The 18,615-nt window shown below is 47.8% G+C and overlaps 2 protein-coding genes across 3 annotated transcripts in view; one reads left to right on the top strand and one right to left on the bottom strand.

Moving 5' to 3' along the window:
- Window positions 1–1,284: 1,284 nt before the first annotated feature.
- Window positions 1,285–12,723, top strand: MSTO1 (misato mitochondrial distribution and morphology regulator 1). Of its 2 annotated transcripts, none has more exons than XM_081173619.1 (14): window positions 1,285–1,544; window positions 2,940–3,075; window positions 4,618–4,687; window positions 5,454–5,529; window positions 5,937–5,985; window positions 6,521–6,647; window positions 6,773–6,890; window positions 7,811–7,942; window positions 9,320–9,472; window positions 9,787–9,918; window positions 10,712–10,896; window positions 11,052–11,156; window positions 11,243–11,358; window positions 12,395–12,723. In XM_081173619.1, exons 1-14 carry the CDS (start codon window positions 1,464–1,466, stop codon window positions 12,628–12,630), a joined length of 1,716 nt encoding a protein of 571 aa, XP_081029745.1. In that variant the 5' UTR covers window positions 1,285–1,463; the 3' UTR covers window positions 12,631–12,723. The 2 variants fall into 2 exon arrangements, with proteins under 2 accessions (XP_081029745.1, XP_081029746.1); XM_081173620.1 differs by lacking the exon at window positions 1,285–1,544 and adding an exon at window positions 1,936–1,957.
- Window positions 12,724–12,860: 137 nt separating this feature from the next.
- Window positions 12,861–18,615, bottom strand: part of GON4L (gon-4 like) — a 45,859-nt gene continuing 40,104 nt past the window's right edge. The window contains exons 28-32 of the mRNA XM_081173953.1: window positions 17,694–17,822; window positions 16,233–16,422; window positions 14,604–15,363; window positions 13,890–13,992; window positions 12,861–13,337 (exon numbers count right to left, since the gene is read on the bottom strand). Of these exons, the coding sequence (XP_081030079.1) occupies window positions 13,179–13,337; window positions 13,890–13,992; window positions 14,604–15,363; window positions 16,233–16,422; window positions 17,694–17,822 (1,341 nt within the window). The 3' untranslated portion in view covers window positions 12,861–13,178. The remainder of the gene's footprint in view (window positions 13,338–13,889; window positions 13,993–14,603; window positions 15,364–16,232; window positions 16,423–17,693; window positions 17,823–18,615) is intronic.

Here is an 18,615-nt window from a genome sequence, read left to right as displayed (position 1 = left end):
CATCTTTTACCTGCACTATCCACTGTGTATGCTACATTGAGAGTTCTCATAAGAACCTCACTCAGCCACAGGAACATAAGACAAAGGACGGCAGTAAGAGATTCAGACTATTTAAAAAAAAATAACTTAGCATTGTTTTTCAATCTGAGTTAGGAAGAGCATGGTCTCTGATAGCCTTGCTGTCCAATCACAGCTTCCAAAAATCCTGGATTTCTGTTGTTTTCTAATAGGAGTTCTTACTTCTGGTCTCAAACTCAAAAGAGAAAAAACAAACAAAAAAGCATTTTCCAGGTGTTTAAATTATCACATTTTGCCCTTACTTTGTAAAATTGTAGAGACAGAAAAAATAAGAGGGGCATCACTGGGTTTTTTGGGGTGTACTGTAAAAATGGAGACCAGCTGTTGGCCAGTGTTCTCATTATTACAGTGTCTTTCCAACCAGCTACTACAGAGGGTAGGATGGTAAGCTGGACCATGCCATCTGCTTTGCTGAGAGACAAGCTCCCTTCCTTGTTGCAACAGTCATATTTTAGCTGTCATTCCATGAGGCTGCAGTAGCTAGATGAGAAGCTGCTCCATTGCCTCTGCTGAAAGTATTCTTACTTGAGTCTTCTCTGTGAATTGTGTCCATTCAGTCTGGCTGTGTGGCTTATGCAAATAGTGGTATGTAAGTCATCTAAATAAAAATAATTTGTCCCTGCATTTTGTATGTTTTCCTCTTTCCTCCTCTCCTTGTTTTCCTTTTGTGCCATATCTTTTCATTTGCAAGCTGCAAATTAGCTAAAGAGATGGAGGAATAGCTCAGTCATTGAGATCAGCGGGTGGCAGGCTCCGTTAGGATCAGAGTTTTTAAAATATTTTCTTATTCTTTCCATCCTGCTTTCACCATTTGCGCCTCTGGACACCTCCAGCGTGAAAATGCATCTATGTGGCGCTGTCCCCAAACTGCTTCCCCGTCAACTATTACAGGAGCATAGAGATGCCAGCTAAGCGGTAGAGCGGCATCACCCAGCCTCCATAGAAAACCGTGGCCAATATGGCGGCTTTCAAATTTCCGCCGGAAGTGTTGTCTGTCCTATTTCTTCATTCCTACCGCCTCTGGTGCTGCGCAGGCGAAGGTATGCCTAGAGCGGCTCTCCCGATGCAGCTCCGCCCCCTTTCCTAGTTCTCCAAGCCAATGGGGGGGGAGAGACCAAGGCGGCGTAACGAACCCTTCTGGCTCGCGCGCCGACCGCAAACCGGCAGGCAATTGGGTGGCACGCCTGAGCCAATAGGAGAGCGGAAGGGGTGGGGTTCCCCGCGGAGATGCGCGCAACGTCCGCGGTGCCGTCGCCGACTTGTAAACCGCCTCGCGACTCGCTCCGGCGCGTGCGCACTTTCCCATCCGCCCGCCGCTGCTCCCTAACGGCCGCTCTGCGTGTCCTCCGCCCCCTCCCCCCTCCGCTCCCATTGGCAGTTGGGGGATGTCGGGGGCCCGCGAGGTGGTGACGCTCCAGTTGGGCCACTACGCGGGGAGCGTCGGAGCCCACTGGTGGGGGCTTCAGGTAATGTCAGAGGAGGAAGCCTGTGATTGGGCAGGCTGCGCGCGCGCGGGCGGGGAAGGGGCGGGGCGACCGTGTTTGCGCAGCTTCTCCGAGGGCGGTTGCTGTGAGGGGGAAAAAATATTTGTTTACTTCACAAAATTTATACACCGCTTGACCGTAAAAAAATGAAAAAGAAAAGCCACCTCAAGCCATAAAACGATAAAAATCAAGAAAAAAACCACAACCCTACTGATAAAACATAACAAAATTAAAATACTAAAACAGGTTAAAATCACCTCAGCTTTCTAAGCACCTGCATAGGCCTGTCTCAGCAGGATTTTAAAATCTATTTTCTTAGTCCTGTTTGAAGGCACCTGCTTGATCTCAATAGGCAGAGTTCCAAAAGGGAGCTGCCGCCATCTTACAAATGTGGGGTGAGTATTGTGTGGCTCTGTGGCAGTGCTGGTTCCACCGGCAGAAAGGTCGAGTGGGCCGGTGTGGGGCAAAGTGAACTCATAGGTACAACATGTCCCAAATAGGAGATTTGTGGTTAGACTACATCGCAGGATAGTTGCTTGAGCAAAATAAAAGGAGGTTTGGGGGAAGCCTACCTCACGTGGATGGGACGTGGGTGGCGCTGTGGGTTAAACTACAGAGCCTAGGACTTGCCGATCAGAAGGTCGGCTGTTCGAATTCCCGCGATGGGGTGAGCTCCCGTTGCTCGGTCCCTGCTCCTGCCAACCTAGCAGTTCGAAAGCATGTCAAAGTGCAAGTAGATAAATAGGTACTGCTCCGGTGGGAAGGTAAATGGCATTTCCATGCGCTGTTCTGGTTCGCCAGAGGCAGCTTAGTCATGCTGGCCACATGACCCGGAAGCTGTACGCCAGCTCCCTTGGCCAATAAAGCAAGATGAGCGCCACAACCCCAGAGTCATCCGCAACTGGACCTAATGGTCAGGGGTCCTTACCTCACGTGGAGGTTATGAGTAAAGTAGAAGCTTGGGGCTGGTTTCTCTCTCTGTTGAGCTTATTGTGAGAATAAAATAGGAGGGGTTTGTAGGCTAACATACCTCATTTTTTGCCTGTTCTGAGTCTCCCAACATTGGATGTCCCCAAGCATTTTGAAGAGAGGGAGGAAAGCTTTTCTCTAACCACTTTCTCCGTGTCATGCAGTATTGTATACATGTCTCCTCTTACCTTTGCTCTAAATTAAAAGCCCCAAATAATGTTGTCCAACAATATTTGGAGGATCACAGGCTCCCCGCCTGAGACTTACACCTCTACTTCAGCCAGTTCAAAGCATCTCTTACAAAATAAGTGGAGTAAATACTGTATACCACAGGGATCTCCAAGGAGTACTTGCTGGTTTAGAACTCTTTTTTCATGCATTTTTATAAATTTTGTTCCCCCTTCCCAGGAAGCTTCATTCTGCTTGGATCCTGCAACTGCACAATCAGATGAAGGGATTTGCCATGACGTCCTCTTCCGAGCGGGAAGAACTCTCCAGGGGCGAGAGACATACACACCCCGCCTCATCCTCATGGACCTCAAAGGTGGGTGATATACAGAATTGTGTAGTATAGTTTTTGGGAGAGTTTAGCCCAAACCCTCCTCTTCTTCATGTCATTTTCTGCATCCTGGAAGCCACATGTTGGAAGCAGGAAAACACAGACAGGCCACATTCCTTAAATGTACGTACATTTGTTTTTATTCAAAGCATTTAGACCCTGCTCTTCTGGTGAAGTGGCTTACAAATCAATAAAAGAATATAGTCCTGCCCTCGGGGTTACAACAGATAAATGGCATGACACACAAGAAAAAAAATGGATGGGGAGGGAAGAAGAAAAAGGAAATGAGCTCAGGCACAAATTCTTAAGACATTCCAGGTTAGTTATTGTAATCAGCTCGGGCGGAAGTGAGCCACATAGCAGTGGTGTAGCGTGGGTTGTCAGCACCCGGGGCAAGGCAAGTAATTTGCGCCCCCTAACCCGTGGATTTGTGCCCCCTAACCCTAACCCCCAGATGTTGCGCCCGGTGCAGCCGGCCCCCCCTGCACCCCCCACGCTACGCCACTGCCACATAGCTACAGGCCTTGGCAGTACTCCGAGAAATATCCTGGTGGCCCAGCCTTCCTGGAAATGCCAGACACTACCAACCTTTCAGGTTGGGACCTTGGCCTCTGAGGGTCTAGCCGAAATTTGCCCGCTGATTGTCACTCCTGTTGCAGCCGAGATCTTGCTGACACTTGCTCCCAGAGCAGATGGTCCTGTGACAGTCCCTCACAAGGCAGGTACAACCAATCGTTTCTGTAAGCAAGGAGAAGCAGCCCAGCCCATTTGATGAAAGCAGACAGCGAGTGGAAATTGCAGTTTCTGCCTACTTGTTGCTGTTGTTATTGCTGGTATTTATTTATTTTAGCCCACCCTTCCTGCAAGGAGATCAGGGGGCAATGTATGGAGTACCCACCCCTTTTATCCTTGTAACAACCCTGTAAGGTAGGCTAGGTTCCAATAGATAGCCACAAGACCAATAAATTTAGTGACTGGTCAGACTGGCTGGCTTTATTTATATATTTAAATAGTGTGTGTATACCACTTCACAGTCATCTGTAAGTGGTGTACTGGAAACACAATGCAATTAAACACCTGTCCCCACTGTATAAGTTTTCTAATCTCCCTGGGACTTGCCAGTTTTGCAAGAGAGAGTATCTGGTCTTGGGAGCTGCTGTTCTAGCTAATTTCCTTCCTAGACTGCGTAACATACCATACACTCAAAGCACATTACTCCCCCGCCAAATCACTCTGGGAACTAGTTTGGTAAGGGTGCTGAGAATTGTAGTACTAGGGGAAACTACAGTGCCCAGGATTATTTGTTGGAAAGCCATTGCTTTAAATGTATGGTGTGTACCATGGTGTGTATTATGTATGGTGTGTATTATGTAGGCTGAGTGTTGGCCCTTAGAGCTCCCCTGGCATAAAGTAAAAGGAAATGCTTCAGTTCCTGTGGCCTCTCTTCTGATCTGGGATACTTGGTGTTCATGGTTATTATCTTGACAAGCAGCTTTCACAGCGACAGCACTTTCTGTTTCTCTGCAGGGAGCCTGAGTTCTTTGAAGCAGGAGGGATGCCTGTATGCAGATGCAAAAACAAATACCCCTTTGACATGGTGAGTTCCTCCCCACCCCTGAAAAAAACACCTATAAACAACTACCCTGTGCACAGCATAATCAGATCTATAGGATGGCTTACTAATGATTGTAGGGAAAACCTAATAACAGCTTTCAATGCATTATTGATGCACAGAGGTGAGGATTGTATAGTATACAAAATGGACTCCTGGTGTTTCTGATTTCAACTTTTAAAAAATGTTTCAAGTCCCTATGGTTGTAGACAGGTTACTGCTACAATTTTGGAGGCTAGGAGATGTCAGGCTGGGCATGGTATTCTTTTCACAGCAGTTCACTATGTTCCCCAACATTTCATGAACATCTAGACATTTTCTACAATATTGATGGGAAAGAAAAACTAACAAACCCAATGTTTCTGTGAGGGAAACATTATTCAACAAGTTAAAATAACAGAAAATCTTGTTATTCATCATGTATAAAGAACCGAAACTTTACTAAGCACCATAGACAGATAAAAAAATCTCATTCTCCCTGCTCACATGCATAATGACTAGATGCTGTAACAGAAAAGAAAGAAGTGGTGGGAACGGAAGAAGAAAGCTAGCAAACAAAGACACCAAGTCTTAGAAGTTTTAATCTGCCTAATTACAGTTGCTAGATTTGGCGCAGCAGTGGTGTGGCACTCTAGATCCTCTGTATTTTAAAGGCAGCAGGGGAGGGCAGTATTCTGCACTCCACATACACCCCTTCAATCTCTGCTGCAATTTGTGCAGAACCATGTGGTTAAAAGGCTCAATTTTTCAGGAAGGGAAATCTGACGACGCACCAAGAAGACCCATCCCCTGCGAACCCTTTCCTGCCAGACCTCAACAGGCGGGAGGTAAGATATCCTCTACCCCTGGAGCTTCACTGTTTTTTTTCTGCCCTTGAACCAGCGTTGTTAAGCCTGGCGCTTTTGCTTTGGTGGAAATTCCTGTGTTGCTGGCAATCCTTCTTGGAATTAGTTGCTAACACTCGTCTTTCCACTGTCTGTTAAATGCCAAGGGCAGCTGGAGAAATAGCCCCTAGCTTAGATGGTTTTAAAAGAGTTAGACCAATTCACAGAGAAGTCTAATGACAGCTGTTGGTTTGAGGGGTGTATAGTAAGCTCCAGGTTTGTAAGCTGTCCACCAGCATCTGGAGGGCTACAGGTTCGCTTCTCCTGAGTTACCAGCAGCTATATGGATCTCTTGATTCCTTTATGGCTAAATCACAGTCTCTGGTCAGAATGTCTCTCTCTCTTTTCAGGATAACAGACCACCCAGTGGCGGTTTTGCTCCAAGGACCCTTCCTGGTGGTAAAGATGTGTGTGTGCTCTGCATGCATGGCTTCCTGCAGGGGTAGAATGGGCAGATATGTTTTCAAAGGGTATTTTAAGGAAGGCTTCTGATCCGTTCACAAGGTATTCCAAGTTTTGGCTTCATTTGCTAGCCAAATCCATTATTTGTGGTTGCCCTGGGTGCCTCTGGCAATTGCAGAAAACATAGGCTATGAAGGGGTGTTAATCCCTTTTGCTGGGCTGCTGCAGTAAGTCACACCTAGATGGCTATCACCGCCTACAAAATCCTGAATAGTAAGTGAAATAAATTGTGGTTCCTTTTCTCTATGTTGGGGGTTGGATAAAAGAGAGGAGGTTTCTCCCCCATGGGCAGAACTTCTTCTGGAAGTGCTGGTGTGCTGACCTGATAACAGAGAAGTACTTGCCACTGGCGAGCAGGCTGATAAATTGATAGAGCCATTTCCACCCAGCCAATGCCTGTGTTCTGAAGACATTTTGGCACATAAGCAGTATATAAATTAATAGATGGTGGTGATAACCATTCTGCTTCCAGACAGACCTCCGCTCCGTGAGAGGCAGGACGAGACTTCAAAGAGCAGGACATGCTTCTGGTCGGATTTCCTCCGCACACACCTGCACCCTCGTAGCATAGTAACCATCTACCAGTACAATCACGATGGGTAAGGAATGTTTCTCAGCATTCTGGGCTACCTTTTCCCTGGGCGGGCCAGGAGATGCTGGCTAGAATAGTGTCTGCCCTGCTCTGGAAGGTGCCTTTGGAACGATGCTACCACTTTTCTTTCAGGGATTCCAGCCGGCTGGAGACTTTTGGACAGGGGGAGAAGCTGCTACAAGAGGGCACATACCTTGAGGAGCTCGAAGACAGGCTCCACTTCTATGTGGAAGAGTGTGACTACCTGCAGGTGAGCATTTGCTATAGTCTCTTGTTCTGCCCAGAAGGGTGGGTGGTGCCAGCTCACTTGAGAAACAGCAGTAAAGCAGGCCCTCATGTCTAGTCCCAGAGCAGGGGTGGATAATCTATGGCCTTTTGTTGCTGGACTACAACTCCCATCATCCCTTGCTGGCTGGGGGCTGATGGGAGTTGGAGTCCAGCATTTGGAAGGCCATGGTTTCCACAGCTGTGCCATAGAGGCTGCACAGTGGCCCAGTTTCCAGGGTTTTGCAGGTGGTTATTGCATTTTAGATATTGGGCAACTTCTTGGCAAATAACAGTTACCTCCTTCGGCCTGGAACTTGAGCCGGGCGGCAGGGAGCAGATCCTCCTGAAGAAGCTGCTCAGGCCCTCGGCCATGACATCACTGCTCGTCCCCTTCTCTCCCTTTCCCTCACACCAGCCAGGGAGAGGCCTGCAGGCTGAAACCATCTGGTGCTTAGATGAGAGGCTGTGCCAGAAACCTCTGGTGCATCCTGCTATTCAGCACTGAGTAGTGCTGGTCAGTTAGGAGCAGAGATCCCTTTGTCTACTCTCTTTTGTCTCATGCTCCAGCTCACTAGCCTGCCTTCCACCCCTGGGATGAGGCAAGCTCACTGGAAAAGCAATAGAGCAGCCCATTTCAATAGCACTGCGTAATTCTTAGGCAAGCTGTGTCTGTGTCTTGGCCAGGATGTGGCACCACCCAGGTTTAACATGCTGAATGTCAGCAGCACCCAGGTTCCTGGGGCATTTGTCCCTTCAGCATGGGGAAGGCTGTGAAGCAGCTGAGATTATATGTGGCACAGCCTGGGCTTGCAGCAGTGTGCAGGCACCAACTCTTGAGTTGTCAGGTCACCCCAATTCTGGCCGCTGATCACAATGTATCTGCACACTTCCCTCCTTGCACAGGGATTCCAGGTTCTCTGTGACCTGCACAATGGATTTTCAGGGGTTGGGGCAAAGGTCACGGAGCTGCTTCAGGATGAGTATGCAGGGAAGGGAGTCCTGACATGGGGGCTGACGCCAGTGCTTAACGGAGCCGTAAGTATGCCCCCCTCTATGCAAACTCTTTGCTCTTCCCTCCCCTCCTGAAAAATGTTATTGGTTAGGAATGAAAGCAGTTCAGAGATCTCCTCACTGAGAACGAGTGTTGTGTAGAGGATGGAGAGCTGGGCTTAAGCTGGGAAGATAAATGTAGCTGGACATATACTTACACCTGACTAAATATAATCAGACCTGATTGAATATAATTGTTTATAACGGAATATAATAAATATGATTAAATACATTCCAGGGATCATCCTAAGCATTTATTAGCTAGTTAATATTATATTCCTCTCACAGTAAAACTCTATAAAATAATATAAACTATCCCTCCTCCTGATATCCCTCATTCCCCCTTAACATAGTGGGATACTGTACTGAATTCCAGCTTTATTATACTGAATTGCTCCCAAAGTTTCCTGATCAAATCACTTTTAGCTTGGCTTATGTGCATTTTTCCATGGTCTAGCATAGAAGATTCTAGCCATCGTTATAAAGTACAATACCCCAAGACCAATATATAGATTTGATTTTCCTTTTCATGTGATTCAGTAAACACATCAATGCATCTAGTGGGAAAACAGTTCAAAAATATTTATTGAAGAACTTCATTAAAACATCAGAAACAGGATGAAAGGAAATGATAATTAAGTAACTTAGTTTTGACAACAAGCAGAATTCTTAATTAGTTGATGTCTAGAAAGATCTTAGATTAATCTATTAGCTCTTCTTCAAGATTGTGTAGTCAGTTCATTAATAAGATATTTAGGTAAAAGTTCATTAGTTACTCAAAGACCTACTTATTAGATATTTGAAGGCAGGAGAGAGAGATGCATAAGTGGTAGCCTTAGGACTCTTATTTCCTAATTCACTATGGGTTATAGTCTACTAATTTGTTCTCAGAGTAGACCTATTGAAACTAATGGCCCTAACTTAGTAATGCCCATTAATTTCAATGGGTGTATTCTGAATGACATTGGGTGCAACCCCATTTGATGAATGCTGAAACAAATCCTTTAGAAGTGCTAAGCGTATGGAGTTAGCACAGTTAGTCTGGAAATACCTGCACTTGGATCTAGAGCAAACTTTCATTAGAATGGGCTCTCTTTGTCTCACTGCCCAGTCCCCAATTGCAAACTGTTTCTCCCTTCCATATCCTGCACCTCCCGAACTGTTTTGTTGGACTGCCTGTCCCATGTTCTGTAATTTGTCCTGTTGAAAATAAATAATCTCATTGTCAATTCCCCCCCCCCAACCCCACAAAAAGAAATTGCATAAAGACAGACTCACTGTTCCCACTTGCACCAAGTACACACTGATTGTTTTTGTGCAACACTACCCTTCTGGTGTGACTCCTTTTCTACCACCTTGCAGATTCCACAAAGGAATTTTTACAGGCTCATGAACACAGTCTTGGCGATGGTCCATCTTTCCAGCCACAGTTCGCTCTTCTGCCCCTTGTCACTATACGGAAGCCTGGGGCTCAGACCAGCGCCCCCCATCACACTCCCATACGTGCACTATGAGGTCAGTATTCCTGCAGGTGGACACCTGGGTATGCCTGCGCACACACACGGAGGATGGAGGAATACGAACTCCTTTGAGCTGTGTGTGAAGTTTGTGCATCCTGTATCACCTTCCCTCATTTCCCCTGGTCCTGCTTCTAAGGATCCTCAACTTCTTTTCCTTAGTTTCAAACTGGAATTTCAGCCACCAGAATTGTCTTTTTGCAATGCACAGTGCACTAGCCTCAAATAGCATCTGTTGGGAGCAGAAATCGGAACTTTGGGGAGGAGATATTCCTTGATATGACTGTGCCTTGATTTTATAACCCTCTGCAGGCAGCACTGGACTATCACACGAGTGCCATCCTCGCCACAGCCCTGGACACGGTCACTGTTCCCTACCGGCTCCAGGCGTCAGCCATCTCCATGTCACATCTTGCTGAGGCCCTGAATTTCTCTGGGCGGAAGGTACTACGTGATTCTCTTTGAACTCCTGCCATTTCCCTAGCCAACCCTTCAATCGCTCAAAAGCATGGTTGGAAGTCGCAGGATTTCTAATGTAAAATGAGAACAGCTTCCATCAGGACCAGGAGTGTGCACTCAGTTACTAAGTGCCTTAAACGTTCCAGCACTAGTTTGTCTGGATTAGCTGTTATGGCTTATACCAATTTGGACTATCTGGCTCACTCAGTGTTGTCAACCCTGACTGGCAGCAGCTCTCCAGGGTTTCAGGCAGGGAGTCTTTCTCCAGCCCTACCTGGAGACGCCAGGGATGAAACCTGGCACCTTCTGCATACAAAGTCTTTTAAAATAGGAATTTAACTGCATTAATAGTGACATATTTGGAAAGAGAATCCTCCCTGTGGGCCATCAGATACCGGCAGGGATGAAATTTCACCCCCATCAGAACTTCCTTTTGGGGAAATCTGCCAGATCATAGTTTTGCTTCATAATTAGGCCCCAATTTTGACCAGTCAGTGCACTGAAAGCAGTGAAACCAGTTTATTTCTTGTTTTGCTGTGTGTGCAAAAAAGCTTAATGGCTTTTAAAACTCACACTTTTTTCCAAGTTGGGTTTTTCTTTCCTTTTCGAGCATCATCTGGCCCACTTGCTGGAGTCCCACTCTTGTGGCGCACCTTGGTTGCTTCTGGCATTTTTACTTGTTCTGGTACACAGCACTTTGGGGTAACCTGGGCTTTGGAGAAGTCAGTCCCTTCTGGTCCTACATCTGCTGGTGATCATTGTATGCCTCCTCTTCCAGGTAGCAGCTGCAGTAGCAGCTGTACCATTTCCTGTGGCACAAGAGCAGTCCCTTCCTGATGCTCTGTGCAACCAGCAGCCTGCCATGCCCTGGAGCCCACTGTCTTCCTGTGGCGAGCAAAGAGAGAGCCACTGCTTCGCTCAGTCTGTTGTGCTGAGAGGAATCGGCAAGGAGCACCAAGTCAGGTAAGAGGTTTGGGTGGGTGGCAGTGGAGGCAGGGGAGTGGCCTAGAGTGGGTTACTCCTCTCACTTTTTGCAGAGCTATGCAGATGACTTTAGTACAAACACACATACACATCCCTGCAGCCTTGACCCATTCCCCATTTTGCGTCTCTTGTAGCAATTCCCCTTCAGGCACTGAGCCAAAGTCTGTCCTCCACATGTGTGAGACTGGACAGGAGGTGTTGGCCCGCTACTTGTACACCGTCTCCCCCAGAACCTTGAGGTTAGTGAAACAGGAAAGGTGGGGGGTATCAGAAAGGTGGTGACCGGGCTTCTGTCCCTAATGCTTGTTTTGTGCTTGCGGAACAGCACATCACACTTACTTCGAGGCCCTTGCAAGCTGCTCGCTCCCTACCCCCAGTTCTTCTCTCCTCTCCTCAACAAGCATGGATTCCTCTTGGAGAAACCTTCAAGCGCTTCAGCAGGTAAGAAGCCTGGGCTCTGGATAATGCAGTAGAAGCAGGTGCTCACTCAGGTTAGAATGTGAAGTCTCAGGTTTGTGTTTGGCCCATTATAACTTTTGTGGTGAGGGGTAAAGAAAAGTGGGAATGTGGAGTTCTGCGAGGTAACGTGTTAGAAACCCACTTGAAACTATCTTGGCACTTTTACTGTGGCTGCACTCCTGACCCCACTTACTGCAGAAGTCAGCTCCACTGTACTCAGAAAGACTTGCTTCTACATAAACTGGGTCAGGGCTGCAATGTGGAAGTTCCTGGATGATGGGTAGGGGCCTAAGTATTTGTCCTCTCCTCCCAGTTCAGTAGAAGTTTTACAGAGAGCGGCTCCCACTTTCAATTCCCAGCAGTTCCAGTTTAAAAAGGGACCATGGCCCATCACTGCCAGTTGGCATAGCTCAGGGCTCAGGAGCCTGTGGCCTTCCTGTTGCTGAACTGCAGCTCCCCTCATCCTTGACCATTTGCCCTACTGCCTGGGGCTGATGGGGGTTAGAGCCCGACAAGTTATTCAACCCTTCTTTATACCCCTGTGCTTCTAATATGTGATTGATCCCTGATTGATTGGGGCATGTGCATAGGACGAGTGTGGCCCTCCATGTGTTGGACGACAGCTCCCCCTCACCCCTTGGGGTTAGTCTGGAGGGCATGAGGCTGGGAAGGGCTTGCATAGATCATATGTGCAGCAAGTTTGGCAAGAAGCTAATTCAGTGACTAGCCAAGTACTTCCCGTTTAATGTTTTCCGTCACTTTCCCACCACTGTGTTGTAGAAACATTGATTCTCAATAGGCCAGCGTTGTCCCAGTGAAGCAAGGCTTGCTGGTATTATCTCTCTCTCCCTTCTGCACTAGCACAAGGCAAGAGTTGGGGGGGGGGCACCAGCCTCATTTGGAAGATGGGTTATGCTGCACCATTAACAAGGCTACGGGGGCAGTAGACACAAAGGTGCTCTGGCACTGCTGCAGTCAGAATGGGTTTTCTCAAATCCTTTCATTCTCTCCTACACAGCTGTTGAAAGTATCCCTGTCTTCGGAGCCCTCCAGTCCTTGGCTATCCTGCGTAAAACCCTTGGCAGTTTCTACGAAGAGCTGCGCCAAGTTGACGTCCGGCGATGGGCAAGCTTTTTCTCGGTTGGAGTTGAAATGGATGACTTTGAGGAAGCTCTGGAGCAGCTGAGGACACTGTCTCACTGTTACAAAGAGAGCGGGGGCTCAGCAGCAGATTCGGAGGATGAGACGGACTGAGTGTGTGCGTATTTTCTGCAGTGCCTTTGAACAGGAAAACATCTACTAGCCCTTGCACACATTTATAAAAACAATAAATCCCCTAATACAGTCTCCTCCATTATGCATCATGTCTTGTGCTACTACGGCTGTTAAGCTCAAGGTATTTTCAAAAAAGTCATCTGCCTGACCTTCAGGCTTGCAGTAACCTGAAAGATTCTGTGCACAGAGGTAAGAAGGTGCTCTTCATCTTCTACAACAGGAATTACTTTTTATTCCTTAAAATACAACTGCCACAATAAATATTCACTCAGAAGCAGCACAAAGAGAGAATGTACATATTTTTCCTACTATTTAAAATATTTACACCAGCCATTATTCAATAACAAGTGCAGCCTACATGACTTCCATCACACAGCAGACCCCACTTTTTTATGGAAGGGGGGATCTTTTGAGGTGACTTCAAGTTTGATGCGGGAGGTGGGGGTCAGATGGAGTTCTTTGGAGCCATATGCAAACAAGATTGCCCAGCCATCTCCATTCCCCTTCAGTAGTACTGGCTCACGCTTTCAAAAGCCTTGCTCCTCCTGCTCTTCCTCAGAGAGGACTGGGTCTTTGTCAGAAAGCTGGTCAGTGTTGCTGGTGCTCATTCCATCTTCTTCATCCTCTGAGCTGACATCACAAGCCGTGTGAAATAAAGTCATCAGTTCCCTGAACCGATGGGCGACCTGAGAGCAGAACAGGGTTGTAATGGAGGGAGACAAGGTGAAACAAGCAAATTGCCTCCGAAGCTAATCTAGTCTACAACTGATACTATTTCAATTTTTTTAGATGAAGGTAGGAAAGATAAGCAATGGCACACTTACCTTCTACTCTAAATCCACCACCAAACAAGAAATCTGTATTTCCTGGCTCGTAAAATAAACCCTGTATTCAAATACAGGATAATGTGCCACCAACAATTGGCCAAGGGCATAAAGGGATCTCTGAATACCGCTAAGATTGAAACACAGGGCTCTCCCTACTCAGTTAAACTTTCTTCTTTGAAAGTGTCCTTATCTGTAAACTGCATTTCATCCTGTCACTCAGTGCAGATTTTTAAAGGGACCACAGCACACAATTTGCAGAGCAGCTCACCGTGGATCTTATTTCTTTTGTGAAATTAGAAATACATGCAATCCTAACTGCATGGGTAAAGTGTCACCAGTCGTATCTGTGGATCCAGAGTTCTTACAGAAGAACTCAACGCTTCCGAGAGATTTGTCTCCCCCAGGACTCACCTCCTCTGCCGTTTTGTTGCACAGCTGCTGCGAGATGGCACTGAATGTGTCTGGGTGAGCTCCTCGCTCCTGGCAAGTGGTCAGAATGACCCGGTCAGCCTCTCTGAAAGAGAAACACCTGACACTGGGAAAAGGGAACTGGAGTGGGCTGCTCCTTGGACCAGACTTCATGAATCCCACAAAGCTCGTTGTCAGATGGAGACTTGTGTTTAAGAAAGTCCTCACTGTTAGCCTTTAACAGAATCACACCATCCACAGGGGAATGGCTTTAAACTCAGTGAAACGGCCTACAGGCAGGGATGGTAAATATTCCTTGCCTGAAACCCTGGAGGGAGCTGCTGCCAGTCAGTGTGGACAATACTGAGCTGCATGGACCCAATGGTCTGAAGCAGTATAAGGCAGCTTCCTATCAGAAATGGAGCAATAGGGGCATGTTGGCAAAGGCGCTACCAGGCTTCCTTGTTTTGCAACACTCCACCGATTAACTGCTTTTTCTCACAGCCTACCTGTTTCACACCCCACACTGCTTTTTCAATCTTATCTGTACATCCTGATGTAGGACTGGGCTTTTCCTCAGTGCATCCAAGTGTTGGGGTCGGGGGATGCCTTATACCTCTGGGGACAAAGGGATTCTAAAGCAAAACCACTTATACGCGGACCCACCCTGGTTCTCCCCTAGTACTGGCTTTTGAACAAGGAAGCAAAAAAAAGTACCTGGTCCACAATACAACCTTTTCCCCGGTGGAGCTGACCTTGATGTTCTTGGCGCACACAGTCGCTTCGACCGCCCTTTGGTGCAGCTCATCTCCCCGCAGCGAGACGGCCCGCTCCCCACCGCCTGCCGCTGGCAGCTCCGAGCGGGCACTAGCACACAGTCTCTCCGTGGCATTTCCTTTCTTCTCTGTAGCCAGAGGGCTGCAAACTCCAGGGGTCACTGCTGGAGTCTGAGAGCCACAGTCTGCCGCTTCTGCTTTCGGCGGCGTGAGGTCCTTGGAGTGTGACCCGCAAAGATCCCTTCCTTTGGGCTTTGTATCCAGAGACAATGGCAACCTGTCCAATTCCTTGTCCTTGAGACACACTCGAGGAGGAGCAGAAGCTGCCCCCCGCGAGGGGCTGGACTGAAAGGCAGGCTTTTGTGGCCAACTCTTGGCCAGAGGGGGGTTGACACCTGAGCTAGCTGCACCACCCGCTGCTCCTGCAAGAGTCTCACCCCCTGAAACGCCTGAAGAAGCTTCCCCGCTCCTCAGGCCGAGTCCTGCGTCGCTCTCGCCTCCTATATGGCAAGAGCCACTTTTGGGTCGGTGGGGTTTCGGTGGGGCGCCCCTCTGCACCTGCAGCGTGGAAGAGGCAGCAGTACTAGGAGGGAGCGGCTTGGCAGGATCGCTGGCTTTGGGGAGGCAGGGAGGTCCTGGCAGCGCACCCCCTTCCGTAGGGGTCTCCTTTGGCAAAGGCAGTTTTCCTTCCACGCGAGAACCTGGGAAAGAAGAAAAACGACAGGGAAAGGATTGTTCACACTCGCTTGATCAGTGCACAACATTATTAAAAACTGTGGAAATGAAATACTGCACAAGGTTATGCAGATGGCACTGCTGAGATACGCTAAGCTTAAAAACTAGCATTAGGTGCCAATGCGCCTTCCAGCCTGCGTGAAAATAGCCACAGCTAGCAAACTGCTCCTAGTGCCATGTGCCATTAAGAGGAGAGGGTGCTTCCTTCAAGCACTGCACACAGGCCCCTCAGCTTCACCTACAAGAGAGGAAGAACAAACTCATTTCGTAAATTTCTCTCGTACTCCCACTCTAAAGGGGCCCAAGTGTGGCAAAAAACAATGCAATCTTAACAAAATAAAAAGTTTTTTTTTAATGACCACAGAATCTCCATCTTTAACTGGATTCAGCCTTGGTTTATAGCCACCCCAAGCCCCTCCTTCCAGACACTCCTGAAGGAGTCTTGTGGTACCGTAAAAGACTAACAAGGCTTATTGTGGGAGATAACACTGCAGACTAGAGCCCTCTTCATCAAAAAGGCTCTACTTCACGAAGCATTATACAGCCACAAATCGGTTTCATGTTTAAAAGGTGCCATTTCTAGCATGACATATCAGGTTTAACAATCAGCCTTGGTGGCTTCTGAAAAAGTTTCCAAAGCACAGAGCAGAATTAGGACCAGAGAGGATGCCCTTGTCCTCAGAAGGGACAAAGTATGAAATCTTACACAGCCCCTGTCAGGATCCCCTCCCTCCTGCCCACAGAGCCAGTTAGGAGGTCGCTTGGCACAAGATCCCAGGGCTGCATGGGCAAGTTCATGGGTCCAGGCTTCCCACCCCTTTCACTCCCCACATACCTCCTGCTGTGGAGTCTGCTCTCCTGGCGCCTGTCCTCATCCTGCTCTGGGGAGGCTCCCCGTCCTCTCTCTGCTCCAGACTCTCTTCTGCAGGCTCCTTCCCTTCGGGGCGAGGGCTCAGTTCGCGCTGGACAAGGCTGTCGGTGAGCTCCTGGGGATCTTTGTTCCTGTAGGCCTTGCCATCTCCTGCCTGTGGACCAAGGGAAGTCCAAGAGCGTCTCAGAACACCTCCTGCTCCAAACTCATGAAACTAGTATGCTTCCCTTCGCCACCCACCCCTAAAAAGCCATGAGACTCTATAGAGCATTTGGCCAGGACCCCGGAGACCCAGGGTTCAAATCGCCGATCAGTCATGAAACTCACTGGGTGCCCATGGTGGGCCCACTCACAGTCTACTTCACAGGGTTGTTGATAAAATGGGGAGGAAGAGAGCCACCTTGAATACCACCTTGAACTCCTCGGAGGAAAGGTGGGACAAAATGAAATGAATAAATGTAGATGAACTCCATGCCTAAGGCAGACACCTTAACCCTTCATCATCCAGAACTACATGCAGGCAGCTGAAATGGCAGCAACAATATGATTACAAGGTCCAAATGGAGATTCTCAGGCTGGGTTTGAGATGTTACCATTAGTATACAGAGCTTTTAACAGTTTGGGAGCAGCTTATCTGGAGGGTTGGCTTAACCCACAAATGCCCCCTCAACCACTTCCATCCAGAAAACTTCATTACGCATCTGTAAGGATCCAGTCTTCACTCTGGAACTCGGCCTGTTGACATTAGGCTGGTACCTTCCCTGTATTCTTTTTGGCACCTCCTAAAATCCTTGCTACTTAGGCAACCCGGACGCCTAAAGTTGACGTGCAATTTAATCTGGAATTTAACAGCCGATTTTGTTCACTTTGCTTTTTTACAAACTTGTGTTTGACCTTTATTTCCACCAACAATTTCAGTGCACTTTTTATCTTCTTCGTAATCCTCTTGGAGGTTTTATTTGCAGCTTAGGGGTATGCAAATTCAGTTAAATAAAGTGATAATAATAATTTTATTATTATTTGTACGATGGTTTCCACAGCCACTCTGGGTGGCTTACAGCACATTTAAAAAAATGTAAAACATTAGACATCAAAAATTTCCCGATACAGGGTTGTTGTTGTGTAAGCTGAACAGAATCAGCACTTGAAGCCTTTTCTCATAAGGGAGACACACACAGATGAACTCACACACATAGGAACCAAGAGAGCTGCCTTATATTGAATCAGGCCATTGGTCCATCAAGCTCAGTATTGTCCACACTGACTGGCAGGGGCTCTGCAGGGTTTCCAATGTGAATATACCTGGAGACAATGGACTGAACATGTCACCTTCTGCATGTAAAGCTCTACCACTGATCTATGGCCCAGTGCGCTGAGCTGAAGCCCCAGCGTCTCATGCTCCCTCTGCCATTGCTGTGGACTGACCTTGTTGCTGCTGCTGCTGCTGCTGCAGTGGCTGCAGTTCCTTCGCTTGCTCCTCTTCAGCCTGAGATCACTGCTCCCCTCGTGGCAGGAGCAGCAGCACTCCTTGGCCCCCTCGGCCCACTCAGACTCCTGAAATCACACACAAGAGAAGAGGAGCAACCCTCAGCAGGACAGGCAGCAGGGAGAAGGAGCTCTCGAAAGCAATGCTTTGCCCCTTTAAATCCATATCAACGAAAAGAAAAGAACTCACTCTGAAACTCACCTACAGGTGGTACCTAACACCAAGAAAACTAGCGCTAATATGTCCAGGGACCTCACCAAAATGCTGGAGAGGGTGCACCTCCACAGGCACATACCTCCACATGTGGTGGGAGTGCCCCCAAATCCAACTATTCTGGACAACAGCCATACGAGAAATATGTAACATAACTAAGCAAGTATTAGACATCACCCCAGAATTGGCCCTACTAAACATTTTCCAAGACAACAATGCCCAAAGAACTCATAACCCACCTACTTTCAGCAGCCAGAAACACCATAACCAGACACTGGAGAGACCTGTCAGGAGTAAGCATGGACCGAAGGTGCCAAATAGTATGGGAAACAGCCCTACTAGAAAAATTAACCAATAAACTGAAACTGACACGGGGACAAACAGAAGAAGACGCCTTCACCCCGGTATGGCTCCCCTTTATCACATACACAGCCCAACAAGACAATGGCAATAATCCACCAACAGCATACAAATCAATATGGCTAACCTGATCCAAAACACCCGCCCACCCTACTCACACATGAAAACAAAGATCACCACAGCCAATCACAAACAAACAAGGCCAACCCCAACCTCTCTCGCCACCAAAGGAACACAAGTGAACAGCAGAGAACCTGCACGAGCAACGCTGACACCAAACCCTACATA

This window comes from Podarcis bocagei, assembly GCF_964188305.1.
Source record: "Podarcis bocagei genome assembly, chromosome: 16".
NCBI lineage: Eukaryota > Metazoa > Chordata > Lepidosauria > Squamata > Lacertidae > Podarcis > Podarcis bocagei.
Note: the sequence above shows the minus strand (reverse complement) of the source record. Positions and strands in the feature narration are given on the sequence as shown.

Bases quoted from the DNA above. Each gene is read 5' to 3' on its own strand.
- MSTO1 (XM_081173619.1), top strand. From the start codon at position 1,464: ATGTCGGGGGCCCGCGAGGTGGTGACGCTCCAGTTGGGCCACTACGCG. The intron at 11,157-11,242 runs GTTAGTGAAACA...CTTGCGGAACAG, and splicing joins GTCTCCCCCAGAACCTTGAG to CACATCACACTTACTTCGAG. The intron at 11,359-12,394 runs GTAAGAAGCCTG...TCTCCTACACAG, and splicing joins ACCTTCAAGCGCTTCAGCAG to CTGTTGAAAGTATCCCTGTC.